General features: G+C 34.5%; 1 protein-coding gene across 1 annotated transcript; it reads left to right on the top strand.

Moving 5' to 3' along the window:
• Positions 1-582: 582 nt before the first annotated feature.
• LOC133786262 (uncharacterized) lies at positions 583-15,864 on the top strand. Its single transcript, XM_062225461.1, has 9 exons — positions 583-747; positions 12,263-13,006; positions 13,139-13,301; positions 13,390-13,503; positions 13,614-14,303; positions 14,491-14,833; positions 14,929-15,009; positions 15,094-15,190; positions 15,328-15,864. The coding sequence occupies exons 1-9, from the start codon at positions 583-585 to the stop codon at positions 15,862-15,864; spliced, it is 2,934 nt and encodes a 977-aa protein (XP_062081445.1).
• The last annotated feature ends 59 nt before the right edge of the window (positions 15,865-15,923 follow it).

Genomic DNA, 15,923 nt, shown 5'->3' with positions numbered 1-15,923 from the left:
TATTAATACCTTAATTATTATGAGAAGAGGACGATTAGAGGCAGGAAAGTTGATTACGTTTTAACCAATCACACGTTCCCACTCGTTTCATGACTCTCCTCTCAATCCCTTTAAATAGCTAATGTTGGGAACAACAAATGCATATGATTTTCTTACTTCGTTACTCTGCTTGAAAAACACTCTTCTGACTTAAGCATAAGAAAGTTTTCTTACAGGTAGCCCTCAAGTGCGTTGTTCATCTCGAAGATTCAAGATTCCAATAAGAGAAGTGAAGCAAAGTGACTAGAGAAGAAATATCAATTTCCAAGATTACCCCAACGAAAAATTTCAATATCAACAATTGGCACCGTCTGTGGGAACTTCACGATAAAGTTTCGAGAAACAATCACCAACAACTCCAAGCTGGTAACTATGCGACTTAAAGAAGGACAAGAAGTCATGGCTCCAAAAATAAACACTGTCCTAGCATTGACTAACACGCCTGACATCAACGAACAGTTGGATTGGATGTGCAAGTTAATGGAAGCGTCACAAGAACACTCTGAAGAAGTAATCAAAGCTTAAAAAAAAACCCAAGAAAAGATGGAAGTCGCACTGGTGAATCTTCGAAAAGAAAACGCAGAATTGAAGAACGGAATTCCTCCTCCAGCAATAGCGCCAGTGCCTGACCAAGTTTTAGAAAATGATGACAACGATCTTGATCTAAATGAGCTTCCTTACGGTCATGCCACCAGTGAATGTATTCACGTGAGAGTGCAACATGTTTGACAAGTCGAGCTTAATGTCACTGCAAATCAGGATCACTGCCAACAAGGTTGTCAACGACAACATCAAGATTGTGATACTACATGCCAATCCTTGACTTTCAACCTCTCCCACTGGGAGACGTGGGAAGTCTCCCACCTCTCCCAATGGGAGACATTGAAAGTCTCCCAAATTTAAAAAAAATAAATAAATTTATAATTAATATTAAATTGATTTCAATTTAATAATTAATTAAATTGAAATTATTTTAATATTAATTTAATAATTAATTAAATTGAAATCAATTTAATATTAATTTAAATTAAAATTGCCATAATTAATAAAATAAAAATATGCAAGAAACACAAAATTTGTTAGACATATACAAGAAATACAATATTTGTTACAATATTTGTTAGACATATTCAAAATTAACAAATATTGCATTGTGTATGAAGAAAGAGGTAAAAAATAAAAAAACAAAATACAATATATGTTAGACATATTCAAAATTAACAAATATTGCATTTATGTATGAAGAAAGAAGTAAAAAATAAAAAAAAACCTATCAACGAGGTCGGTTACTTTGGATTATTGGTAACATATCTGTCGCCCATTCTTGTCGAAACTCGTCAATTTGTGCCTCTGTATATGCTGTACTTGTTAGCTGCAAAAAATATAAAGTAAAATATATTAAATAATTATTTGATTACATTTATATATATGGTTTCAAAAATAATTTGTAAATTTTAATTAATAATACCGTTCTCAAGTAATGTCTGGGACTCGCATGTTCAATCAAATCCTTCAACATCCTCATTATGTAGTATCCACATGTCACATTGTCCGGTTGGTGTGGACAATAATTATTTAAAAGTATCAGTAATTCATTTTTAAATTGAAACTTGTTAAAAAATACATACATATTATTCTACTTAATAATTATAAAAGTTAAAAAATTTAAGTTGTAATTACTTACCTGAGGTTGCTTAATGCGTAGAGTATCAAGGATCTCGACATCAGGAAGATTCATAGAGAAAAAAAGATTGAAAGTGCTGACGATCACTGATACAATCTCCTCACAGTTATTGAGATCTGAATTCACCGAATCACAACAATAAACATGATATGCATACGGTGCCAAAATAAGCAACATCCAATGTTCACTGCATAAGAAAAACCAAAAAAATATAACTCAAATGTTAAACAAAGAAAGTATTGATATGGGTCAGAAAAATGACAACTTTTTAAACTTACCCATGGTTCCAAGGGACAAGCATAACTTGTTCTCTTGATTTTATGTCATTGCATCGTCTGAACAGATTTTGAACACGATCGTCGAATGAACTCCCTTGAGTGGCAACAATATTAGGATTGACAAATAAAAACTTATTTTGGCGACCTTGTTGTACCACATATCTGTAAATGAACCTACTACAAAAATATGAAAATTGTTATATGATTGAATAAATCAAATTATAGTATTAAATGAACGAACTTTGTGAGATATATACCTCATGTAGCTAACGGCCACTGCTTGTCCAATCTTCTTCTTTCGAGCAAACTGAAGTATGTCATCCTTAAATATATAACAGTGAGACATATCCTGATAAAAAACTTCAGACTCTATGCCTAGATTGACACACTCGCCATCAGCCCAATGAGATACGATATTTTGTAATCGTTCCAATGGAGTGTGGGGCAATTGTGTTGGAGGAGTTTGTGGTCGTCTTCTTTCTCGTGGTTGTTGTGTTGATGGAGCTTTCGTTCGTTGTGATCTGGTCCTAATTGTAGAGGGAGCCTGTATACAACAATATCAACAATTAAAAAAGATGCAAACAAATAAATATATAATTGTAAAGATAATTATGTAAAAATTTGGCATCACCTCATGATATATATCTTTAGATATAATGACCAAATCCTTAGGCCACACTATTGGTGTCCCAATGGCTTGAGCAACTAAGCACATGTCCAAATCAGGATATGCAAAAGGGAGAGGACATGTTGGCTTAATAACGCTAGTAATCATAACTTGGTAGTTGTTGGCTGCCTCTCTTTCAATGAGTTTACCTGATGCAACAACGTTTGAAACCGAACCAATCGCTAATTGGCATGCTCGGCCCTGTGCAAGAAACATATTATATACAAATAAGCATGTTGAAACAGTAAATAAATTTATTTGGTTTCAGAATATTCAAGAAAGTTTAATTACCTCTTGCAAAAGCGGTTGTAGTGCAATAATTTGTTCTTTTGCTTGAGGCACTAGTGGGTCAGGAGTATAGTAGGATGCATGCGCTGGTGGCACTGGTGGGTCGGGCACATAGTATGATGGTGGTGCTGGTGGGACTCCAACATTGGATCCCGACCCACTCTGTTGGGCCATGAATTTTCTCAATAGCTCATCTTGTTGTCGAAGGCGCTCTTCTAGACGTTGCGCTTGTTGACGATGCACTTCTTCTTGTTTTCAAAATCTTTCTTCAAACTCCTTTCTAATGTCGTCATTCGAAGAAGAGGCTTTCGATTTATTTTTCGTTGAGGTAGGTGTTGGAGTATTCCAGTATACTGTGCGGGACACACCGTGTCCTCCAGCCCTAACACATCCTTGGGGCTCAGGAGTGCCCAACGCCCTCGTCAGCACATCATCAAGGCCATCAGGTGCCCATTTACCCTGAGCTTGGAGTTGTCGGTAATGATCCTGTGAAACAATATTCACAGAAAGTTAAATGTAGAAGCTAATATATAATTTGATATATCAACATTATTAAATATGAACACTTACAATATTTTTTTGAATCTCAGAGGCCTCTCCAACTGGCTCTCCTTTTGCATTCCGACGACCCATGCTCCACAAGTCTGCCCTGTCAAGTTCAGACAGACTTTTCCCACTTTGTTCCATTAACATCTCTTCAATACGCACATAGCCTCCTCTAGAGAGGTTGTGATTGTATTTATTCAATGCTCGATAATTTTGCATCTCTTCTCTCTTTCTACACCACTCGGGAGTTAATCTTGAGTTCACAAACTTTAACCATTCATCTGGAGTTATGACATTCTCAAATCCAAGTGGAATAGCTGGCGGGAACTCATTTGGGAATTTTTTCATAGCGCCATACACGTGTACCCTTGTGAGATTAGTCTTCCAATTTCGGAAGTACTTTCCCGCATCCATCAACATTTGTTTCTTTTGTTTGGGGTCCAATTCATAAGTTTTCTACAAGTTTGAAAGTAATAAGAATCATATTGTCAAAACAATATATATTTTAAAAACATTAAATGAATTATAATTAATAAAATCATACCTTCATTGTATCTCATATTATATTTTTATCCACCATACTAACATCGTTCCAAGTGTTAGTGTTGATGGACACAGTGGCTTGAACAATAGCTCCAAGTTGTGATGAAACATTGCTTCTACTCTCACTAACTATTTGACCATACTCGTTGTATTCAACAGGTGTAAGATGTCCTTCTCTCCTTTTTTTTTGGTTTTTTTAGACATCCATGTACGTCCTCTCGTAGTTTTTTGTTCTTGTTCCACTGACTGAGAATGAGGGCGATGCTCCCCCTCATCAGAACTACCACCAAATGGATCACCCTCCATCTGTAAACACATAAATATCATTATTATAACCATTTTGGAACCTCATAATCATAAAAAAAATTTATACAAACATTTGAATTAAAGATGAAACAAAAATATGAAACTAAAAATTTCACATATCATAAACATATCAAACTCATTAAATGGTACCTCAAGACCCATTATCATCAACCCATAATCCTTCACCGTTTTCACGGAAACAAATACAATCATCATTAACTTCATCATTATCTTCTAGTGCGGTGAATGTGACAAGTTCTTCTTCGAGAGGTATATCATGTAAATCACCATCTTTAATGTTTCATTCTCTTGTTTTCATTGGAAGAACAATTGACCATTGGTTGTCTAAAGGATCATTGACATAAAATACTTGTTTGGCTTGTGAAGCTAATATAAATCGTTTAGATCTGTGCCGAATTCGTTTTAGATTAACTAATGTGAAACCATAATCTTCATATATTATGCCGCTGTCACTTTTCATCCAATCACAAAAGAAAACAGGTACTCAAGTTGTGATATAATCTAACTCCCAAATTTCCTTAACTACTCCATAAAAAGTCATATCACATTCAACTGGATTTTTATCTTTTGCACTAGAGACTTGCACAGTTTTAGCAACAAGGCTAACACCACTGTTTTGTTTGTTTTTGTTGTTATCGCACTCCCTAGTGTTAAATAGAGTACCGTTAATCATGTATGATGAAAACTTGATGACATTAACAGAAGGTCCTCGAGAAATCCACTTAGCGATGTCTGAAACCTTATTTGATGTGTTTTGTAATTCTGCCACAACCTATTAAATCAACATACCAAAAACAAATCACTAAAAACAACCAACCATGTCATCTTGTAATTACCAATTAATGACAACTTTGCATAATCAACACAATTTACCTTTTGTTCTATCCAACTAATAAAAGTTTGATAATGTTCGTCTTGTAACCATTTTGAGTTCCTTGACTTGGATGGAAATTTGGTTTTTATCCAATTAAAATGTTCCCTTCAATTATACATATGTTGTTAAACAACTGAACATACAAAATTACACAACTTAAACTAAATGTATTATATGAATATAACTCACTCGATATAAGGTTGAATTTCATTTAAATTCTGCAACACAAGACGATGCACTTCATCTAGTATATCTCGATTTACTGTGCATACAACGCTACCACGACGACTCTGAATCTCAAAATTTTCAACATCATTTAACCCAATTCTTTGTACACCAGTTAGGTATTCAGAACAAAATTCAACTGCCTCTTCTGCAATATAGCATTCGACGATGCATCCTTCTGGCCGACTTCTATTCCTAACATACCCCTTAAGAATCTTCATATATCGCTCAAATTGATACATCCATCTTAAATAAACGGGACCACAATATCTTAGTTCTTTAACCAAGTGAACTGTCAGATGGATCATTATATCAAAAAATGCCGGCGGGAAATATTTCTCCAACTCACACAATACCTCAACAATTTCATCTCTTAACTTAGGTAACTTAAGCGGATCAATCACCTTACAACACAATGACTTGAAAAACAAGCATAACCTTGTGATTACATCTCGAACCTTCCTAGGCAACACAGATCGAATGGCCACTGGTAGTAAATGCTGCATTAGAATATGACAATCGTGAGATTTCATACCAGTCAAAATACAACTTTTCATGTCTACCAATGACCTTATATTTGAGGAATATCAGTCTGGAACTTTTATATTAAATAAACATCTGCAAATTTCCATTCTTTCCTCTTTAGTAAGAGTGTAAGCAGCAGCAGGTAAATATGTCCGTCTCTTATCTGGTTTTGGAGTTAATTCATCCCTTACACCCATTGCAACCAAGTCTTGTCTAGCCTTAATTCCATCCTGAGTTTTCCCAGGAATATTCAACAAAGTGCCAATCAAACTATCACATACATTTTTCTCTATGTGCATAACATCTAAATTATGGCGTATAAGTAAGAAAGGCCAATATTCAAGTTCGAAGAAAACATATTTCTTTTTATAACACCCTTTTGGCTCCTCAACAACCTTAGCCTTACGACTACGTTTCATCTTTGTAGGTGTATGAACTTTAGGCTTCCCTAACTTGAACACAATTTTAGACATCTTCTCAAGTACTTGGATCCCATTCAATGGCTCAGGAGCCTCCTCAAACTCTTGTTTACCATTGAATGCCTTCTTCCAAGTCCGAAGTTTATGCGTATTAGGCAAGAACTTCCTATGTCCCATATAACATATTTTCCGAGAGTGTTTCAAGTATTCAGAACATGTTTTTTCTTCACAAACGGGGCAAGCCTTATATCCTTTCACACTAAACCCAGATAAATTTCCATAAGCAAGAAAGTCATTAATTGTCCATAATAAGACCGCTCTAAGATTAAATTCTTCCTGCCTATACGCATCATAAACTTAATCCCTTCATCCCACAAAGTTTTCAAGTCATCTATATAAGAGGGGCTAGATAGACATCAATGTCATTACCAGGTTGTTTAGGTCCTGATATCAACAAGGTCAAAAGCGTAAACTTTCTCTTCATACACAACCATGGGGGTAGATTGTAAATAACAAGCATAACAGGCCAACAACTATATACTTACTGCTAAGAGATGCGTGTGGATTAAACCCGTCAGTCGAAAGACCTAGACGAATATTACGAGATTCATTTCCAAAAGAAGGCCACTTCAAATCAACTCTTTTCCAAGCTAGGGAGTCAGCTGGATGTCTTAATTTACCATCCTTTATTCTTTCATTAGCATGCCACGACAAACTTTTAGCATGTTCGGCATTTCTAAACAATCGGATGAAACGAGGAATTGGCGGAAGGTACCACAAAACTTTGGCAGGTACTCCTTCCTTGACATCGTCACCATTTCTTTTCTTTTGCCATCGTAACTCACCACAAGTAGGACATGATTTTGCATCTGCAAAGCTATTTCGATATAATATGCAATCATTAGGACATGCATGAATTTTTTCGTACTGCATGCCTAATGAGCATAACGTCTTCTTTGCCTCATAAAATGAAATTGGAATTTCATTATCTTCGGGCAATAACTCCTTCAAAAAACTAAATAAATCAGTAATGCTTTTATCACTCCAGCCATGTTTAGCTTTTAGATTGTACAACCTAAGAAGCGCAGATAATTTTGTAAATCTTGTACAACCAGGGTAAATTGGTTTCTCAGCATCATTAAGGAGTGTCTCAAACTTATTTGGGTCTACTCCTGATCCAAAATGTGCGTCGTCAATCCTTTCATCTAATGGATCCCAGTTCTCCTCTACTATATTTCTCCTCACTCCTTTTTGTCTACTTGGCAGAGTTGGAGCAATAGGAGCTTTCTCCCCATGGTAATACCAAATTGTGTAACTCTTGTCGATCCCATTGAAATATAAGTGTTCTTTAATCTTTTTAAGATCCATCTTTTTAACATTTCCACACTTAAGACATGGACAGTAAGTAAAATTTGGGTCTTTCACATTTTCCGAACAAAACCTTAAGAACAAATCAACCCCGATCCTATATTCCGCAGATAACCTATTCGCTGACATCCACTATTTATCCATATATTCTCCTATGTCTATCAAAAAGAAAAGAAACGACACTAAATAAGCACGTGATAAAGTTGGATGTCTATATAAAACTAATCGTTTATTATCCTAAATAAAATCGGGCAGCATTTCCCCTATAATAGTGACCTAACCATCTACATGTGAATATCAAAACAAACAATTCAAACAACATACAATAAGTTTCTTCCTTATAGAATGTCTATATAAAATTAATTGTTTATTATCCTAGATAAAATCGGGCAGCATTTCCCCTATGATAGTGACCTAACCATCTGCATGTGAATAGCAAAACAAACAATTCAAACAACATACAATAAGTTTCTTCCTTATAGCTCCACAACACACAATCAAATTTCTTAGAACATACTTCACACTAAAACACACAAGTTCTCAACCTTCCGTTATCACCGCTGCACACAATTTTAATCTCAGAACCTACTTCACTATGGATGAATATTTAAGATATTCAAACTCCTCTAACATTTGTTTAATAATATTAAAAGTAGAAGTAAGAGAATATATATTTACCTTTTGCAATTAATAATCCAAAAGCTAGCAAAATTACTTCAAGTAGTAATCGAATTCGCTATTAAATCCACAAACCAATATAATTAAATTAATAAATAATAAATAATAAATAAAATATCACTAAATATCTAGCAATATATAACTTATTATTGTAATTTTAGAAACTTAATTACCTCAAATGTGTGATTGATACAGAAGTTTTGATGCAAAATACTCTCTAAAATCTCACCACCAAAATCACAACCTACGAAATTAAATTAATTAATATGTTAAACATTACTAAACAAATATCACTAAATTCCTAATAAGTAAATGATTGGTAAACAAATAAAAAAAAAAACTCCAATATGAGCCACTAATTATAACCTAAACAAAAAATCAATAAAATATTTCATAACCTAAAATCTCAATAATCAACAAAAACATAAATTTTTTCATATATTTATATTTTTAAAATTATTTAATAAATTTATTTAAACATAACTATATATATATATAACAAAATAGTTAGAATTTAAAAAAAAAAGTTTAAATATACATACAAAAATATATCTAAATTTCGAAATAAATAATGATAAAAATTAAAAAAAATCATGAACATATATATTATAATGAAATCTATACAATGTGATAGGTTAAATTAAAAAAAAAAATCAATGAAATCTTAAATCTATAAAAAACCTCCATGGAAAAACTAATAAATCTAACAATGTATAGAAAAAAATGCATAAAAATGTAAAACTAACACAAAATCATGTATATTACTCATCCTAATGCTAAACCTATGATTTTTTATCAAAATAATTATCTAAAATTCATAAAAATTTAAAACAAAACTAACCTTGAAAACCCTAAAATCGCAGCCCCCTTTTCGTATATGATGCTCTCTCTTTGCTGTTATGAGGAGGAAGAAGACCAAATTTAATTAAATGGCCAGGGGGACATCCAACGTCTCCCACTGGCACTACAAGAAATCTGATCTTTACCTACCAATATATATTGGTAGGTAAAATGAACTTTTACCCACCAATATTTATTCGTAAGATTTATTGGTAGGTAAATATTGCCAATATTATAATATTTTAGAAGGATGATTATCTACTAATAATATGGGTAAGTAAAGAGTGTTGCCCTACACATATACTGGAGGGAAATTTTTTTGCATTCGGCGCCAATGTTTCCCTCTTATTATTTTAATTTTTAATAAAAATGATGCCGAGTTGTGTGATGATGTGTTAAAAATATCCTACATGTCATCTTACTTATTTTTAACATGTCATATTATTTTTAACAAAGGGTACAAATCTTAAAAACAAATAAACATTACAAAAACAAAAATTAAAATTAAATTAATTCTAACTATCAGTAAAAACAAAATCATAATAATATATATTTTATCATTTAACCCTTTCAGACAAAAAAAATACTCTGGTCTGGTCTCTCTCCCTCTTAGAAAACCAGTCGAAGAAGCCCCCATCGAGAAGAAGCGCCCATCCTCAGCGAAAGTACCCCGGAGGCCCCGACGTTGACCATCGCCTGAGAACAAGCGCCCGTCCTCAGCGAGAGTACCCCCGAGGCCCCGACGCTAACCATCACCTGAGAAGAAGCACCCATCCTCACATGAGAGAAGAACCCATACTCGTCGACCGCCACCTGAGAAGAAAAACCCAGATGTGCATGAGCGGGGTGCCTCTTTCGTCCTCCCCTTTAGCCCAGAAATCCTTAGAAGGTTTATGAGAAGAAACGCCCATACTCGTATCAGATTGCATTTTAAGTTTATGCCATAATTTCAACCAAACTTGCTCCTATATATTATTTATTTGTTTTTTTTATTTATATGACTTTTGGTAGGTTTATGCCATAATTTCAACCAAATGCCCAAGCCGCTCAATTGAATGGGGCAAGACGATCTCATCGAGGTCTACACCATCGTCGTCTATACATACTGTTAACAGCAAATACATATTCCATACATAAAGGACAGATGAAATGATTTATGAGTTTTTGTTTGGGTAGGTTCTCTTTTCTACTTATGTGTAAGCTTTCTTTTATAGGTTTTTGTTGGACCACATAGAGACTTAGAGCAGGACGAAGACTATAATGGATTACATTGTTGTCTACACATCTTTGCTTTCTTTACTATCTTTTTCCTCATGGGGTGAATTTAGTTGAATTGGAGATTGTAAGAGTATTAGGTGATCTGTACATGTTTTACTAGAGCAGCTGAAGGAATTTTCATTTCACTTGGGAGTTAAAAAAAAAAACAGAAGTACATAGGCAAAATGAGAAGGAACACAGGTGGAGAGGTCATCAAAAGCTTGTTAAACTGGGTTTGTGACCTTTTATTTTTATATTTTAAGGGGTAGAAGTCCAACAAAGAAGACAATTAATGAACAGGTGGCAATTACATTGAGAGATGGCTTGGCTTGGCATGTGAAAACAGAGTAAGATGAAGTGGTGTTAGTACCGTGAGAGTAGTAGTAGTAGTAGGGTAAGAGTGGTGTGTGTGTGTGTGTGCATGGAGTGCAGGTTACTGTTGCACTGAATTAAGCTATATCTATCTACAACTACAAGCTATGGATGGGGGGTTTCTCTCTCTCTTTTCCATGTAGCAAAACAAGACAATCAAAGTTAAAGATCGATTTTCTTGTTTTCTTATGTACAGAACACAACCACGTTTACTGACTCACCTTCAATGGCATGTAGTACCCTTTATCTCTCTTCCTTTTTGCTCATGCATCATTTACAGTCTTTTCCAAAAGCCTTTCTTTACATATATCGCTGCAGAGTGTGGCCATGCGGCCTGCTTGGTGGGTTCAGACTTTTAAAGACCCTATAAAAATGCTCTCTCTCTTCTGTCAAACCCCCTTAGCCACTAGCAATATTAGAACTATATATATATAGTATTACTAGTACTAGTGCTCTTGAGAAATGTTTGTACTTGATGATTGGAAACTATGGTGATCATCAAATCGAGATTCTTATTATTATTATTGTTGTTGTTTTTGGTATATATGCTAAACATTATTTAAGGCATTAATTTATTGGTCATTCGTATCATCCTTTCTGTGCCTTGTTGAATTTTGATCTTATCACGTTTTGAAATTCCTACTCTCACCATTTACAACAGGGATCATCATCATGTCTTTGTAACAAAAAAAATAAAAAATCAGGGTTGTGATGTATTATTGAGAAGAAAGAACTGGGGTTTAATTTTAAAAAGTGAATAATTTCATGATCATCTGTTGTTTAATTACCTTAATTATTTCTACTTTTCTTATGTAGGAATTGCGTCTAGTATGAAAATCTCTTATTAAAAGTAATCCCGACAACTTCTAGTGCCCCTGTGACTAAAATATGACCATGTTCCATAACAAATTTCACTCTATTGTCCATTCACAAGTAAATATAATTGCCAAAACAGCCCTATGAGAACTCAACTGTTTAGCTGCTCCAAGTAGCTGAACCTTTTATTTAAATTTCTTTATTTCTAAGTCTATTTGAATGTAGTTTTACTGGTTTAGTCTATTTTTTGTATCATCTTTGTTTGTTGTTACAGAATCCTCAAATGAAAGGCTATCACGCCAGAATTTTCATTGTTTTCCTCATCCTTTTTAGCCTTTCCTTTTTCATTTCACTTCCCCCAAATCAATCTCCCACTCTCTCTTATTTCTTATTTTCCTATTCCAATTATAATAATCTACAAAAGAGAAAAATCTTTAATATTTACCATCCTTTCTTTTTCTTTTTCTTGCTCTTGTTCTCCTCTGTCTTCTTTCTAGAATTTGGGTTCATCATCAGCTCTACCAACTACAACAAGGGACACCATTTTGTTGGTTCATGGATCGTCATTGGATAAATATTCCAAATAAACTTTCAGCAGAATATGCTGCTGGAATGAATGAATTCATTAGTGTTGCAAGACACTCCATGGCCTCTAATGGGATGGTTCTATGCCCTTGTTGTCGATGCGTGAATAAGAAATCACAATACATGCATGTGATAAAGGTGCACTTGATCACTCATGGATTTCTTAGTACTTACACAAGGTGGTATCACCATGGTGAGCAAGCAGAGGAAGTAGAAGATGAAGGATTATTCGATACCGAGGATAATGTTGAAGATTCAGATCAACGTGATGATTTGGCGGCAGGTCTTCATGATGCTATTGGTAGTAAGTATTTTGACATTGGTCCAACTAGTGACTTCAATGATGAATCTCCACTTAATGTGGATGACAAGTATGATGCATTGTTTGAGTCACTTCATAAGCCTTTGTACAATAATTGTAAAGGTTTCTCTGTCTTAAGCGTGATGGTGAAGTTGATGAATCTCAAAGTTCTTAACAAATGGACAGATAAATCATTCGACGGTCTTTTGGAGTGTTTGAGAGAGATATTGCCCGAGGGTAATCAGTGCCCAGGGAATTATTACCAGACGAGGAAGCTTCTTTGTGAGGTGGGCTTAGGCTATGAGCAAATTGATGTTTGTCAATACGATTGTGCATTGTTTTATGGTGAGAATGCAAATGCAGTGTCATGTCCTGTATGCAAGTCTAGTCGTTATGTACGAAATCAAATCGCACATAAACGACTTAGATGATTCCCAATCAAGGCACGACTTAAGCGATTGGTTAGTTCGAAGTACACTTCTAAAGATATGTGATGGCATAAAGAGGTACGGAAAAATGAAGCTGGGATTTTACGTCATCCTGCTGATGGGGATGCTTGGAAGCATTTCAACAATGTTTATCTTGATTTTGCAGCTGATTCCAGGAGTGTACGAATGGGGTTGGCGTCAGATGGGTTTAACCCTTTGTCTAATATGACATCAACCTATAGTTTGTGGCCAGTGATATTAATTTCGTACAATATGCCACCTCGGGTCTCCTAATGGAACAAACTATCTCATGTCTTTGTTAATTCCAGGTCCTAAATCTCCTGGAAAAGATTATGATGTGTTCTTGAAGCCATTAATTGAAGATCTTAAAGAGTTATGGGATGGAGTCAATGCATATGATTTGGTCAATATGGTCAATGCATGTTTAAACTTCGAGCTGCAGTCTTGTGGACAATTAGTGATTTTCCCGCTTATGCATACTTGTCTGGGTGGAGAACTACTGGTAAATTAGCATGTCCTGTTTGTCTTGAAGATACAAGATCTAGAACAATTACTGACAAACAATGTTTCATGGGACATCGATGTTATTTGAAAAGAAACCATTCTTGGAGAAAAAGTAAAGAACATGATGGATCTACTGAATTACGTTGCCCTCCTAGAACTTTTACTGGTGATGACATTTTAAAGCAATTGGAAGAAATTCCTATTCATACCCCTGGTAAAGCACCAAGTAATTCTTCTAGAAAACGTAAGCGTGGAGAGAAAGAGCTGAATTGGTGTAAAAGAAGTGTTTTGTTTGAATTGTCATACTGGTCAAAGCTCTTGCTGCGTCACAATCTTGATGTGATGCATATAGAGAAAAATGTATGTGATAACATTATTGGAACACTTTTAGACATTGAAGGTAAATCGAAAGACAATTTAAAAGCTCGTAAGGATTTGCAAAATCTTAATATTCGTGAAGAGCTTTGGCTGAAGAAGGACCCTTCTAATAACAAGCTTGAAAAACCTTATGCTAGTTACACTTTGACGAGAGAAGAATGCAAAGATTTTTGTAAATTCATTCAAAGTGTTAGATTACCAGATGGATATGCTTCGAATATTAGTCGATGTGCAACAGATAATGACAAACTAAGAGGAATGAAAACTCATGATTGGCATGTTTTACTTCATAAGATATTACCAGCTGCATTACTTCCTTTTCTGACAGACAACATTCGTGGTACTTTGATTGAACTCTGCCAATTCTTTCAAAAAATTTGTGCAAAAACATTACAAATTTCTGACACAGAACAATTGAGAGATGGAATTGTAATAATTTTGTGCAAGTTGGAAAAGATATTCCCCCCATCATTTTTTTACCAAAATGGTTCATCTCTGTGTTCACCTACCCGATCAAGTGTTATTAGGTGGTCCAGTTGCTTCGAGATGGATGTTTGGGACAGAACGCCATATGGGTTTGTACAAGAAATATGTGAGAAACATGTCTCGGCCTGATGGTTCAATAGCGGAAGCTTTTGTTGTAGATGATGCTGTAACTTTCTTGTCAAGATATGTTTCTAACATAGAGACAAGATTCACAAGACCCGAGCGTAATTGGGATATACCTTCTCCAAATCATAAGTTAGATGTTTTCAACTCCAATGTTCGTCCATTTGGGGCATCTACTATCAAATTGCTTCAAAATTGGAGAAAAGTCGTTCAATGGTATATATTGAACAAATCTGTAGATGATATCCAAGATTTTATCGAGTAAGTAACAATTTCTTTTCTTCTTCTAAATTATATCAACAAAATATCATTTACTTATTCATAGAAATGAATTTGAATGTAGTGATCATATAAAGTTGTTGGAAGAAAAAGGTCTTTCAGATTCAGAAGTTGCCTTATAGCACAAAGAACAATTTCCTTCTTGGTTTAAGAATAAAGTAAGAGATTATCATTAATTGTTTCTTACTAAATTCTTAAGTTGTGACATCATTCATCATAATTCAAATTCTTTCATACTATAGGTGTCTCAAATGTGAGTTCAAAAATCACCTCTTGCCAATGATGATTTGTACTATTTATCTCAAGGTCCACTTGAACGGCACAACACCTACCAAAGTTGTATTGTAAATGATGTTCGATTTCGATGTAAAGAGCGTGACGATACTCTTAAGACACAATGTTCTGGAATTTGCACTGAAGGTGATCATGACAATATTAATATCCTATATTATGGTGTCTTGATTGAGATTTTGCAGTTGTCATTCGTTTTAGATCGGAAGGTGTTCTTATTTCGTTGTAAGTGGTATAACTCCAATCCAAAAGGTAGATCAATTGTTGTGGATCATAATTTGACTTCCATCAATACATCTACTGATTGGTATTCTAATGAACCATTTATCTTGGCAACTCAAGCACAACAAGTTTTCTATTTGCTTGATATGAAGCGTGGTTCAAATTGGCGGATTGTTCAAAAAGTAAATCATCGATCTATTTATGACATTCCTGAAATTATGGAAGAGGCAGTAAATAATGATGTGTTTCAAGAAGAAGAATCATTTCAATTTCCACCTTTTCAACCAACTGAGTATTTCATTGAAAGTTCATCTTTAGTTCGATTAGATGTTCCTTCTGTAACTCTTTCAGACCAACTTGTTGTTGATTTATTTTTAAACCAAAATCAAAATGTTGACAAGGATAGTGACTTAGATGAAGATTTTGATGAAGGAAATATATTCTGTAATAATGAAACATTTCTCTCAAGTGATGACACTAAAAGTTCTACAGAATCATAATGTGATGATGATGCAGATTCTTAATTCATAGTTAGTCATCTTGTCATTGATCAGTTAGT

This window comes from Humulus lupulus, chromosome 6, assembly GCF_963169125.1.
Source record: "Humulus lupulus chromosome 6, drHumLupu1.1, whole genome shotgun sequence".
Taxonomy (NCBI): domain Eukaryota; kingdom Viridiplantae; phylum Streptophyta; class Magnoliopsida; order Rosales; family Cannabaceae; genus Humulus; species Humulus lupulus.
Note: the sequence above shows the minus strand (reverse complement) of the source record. Positions and strands in the feature narration are given on the sequence as shown.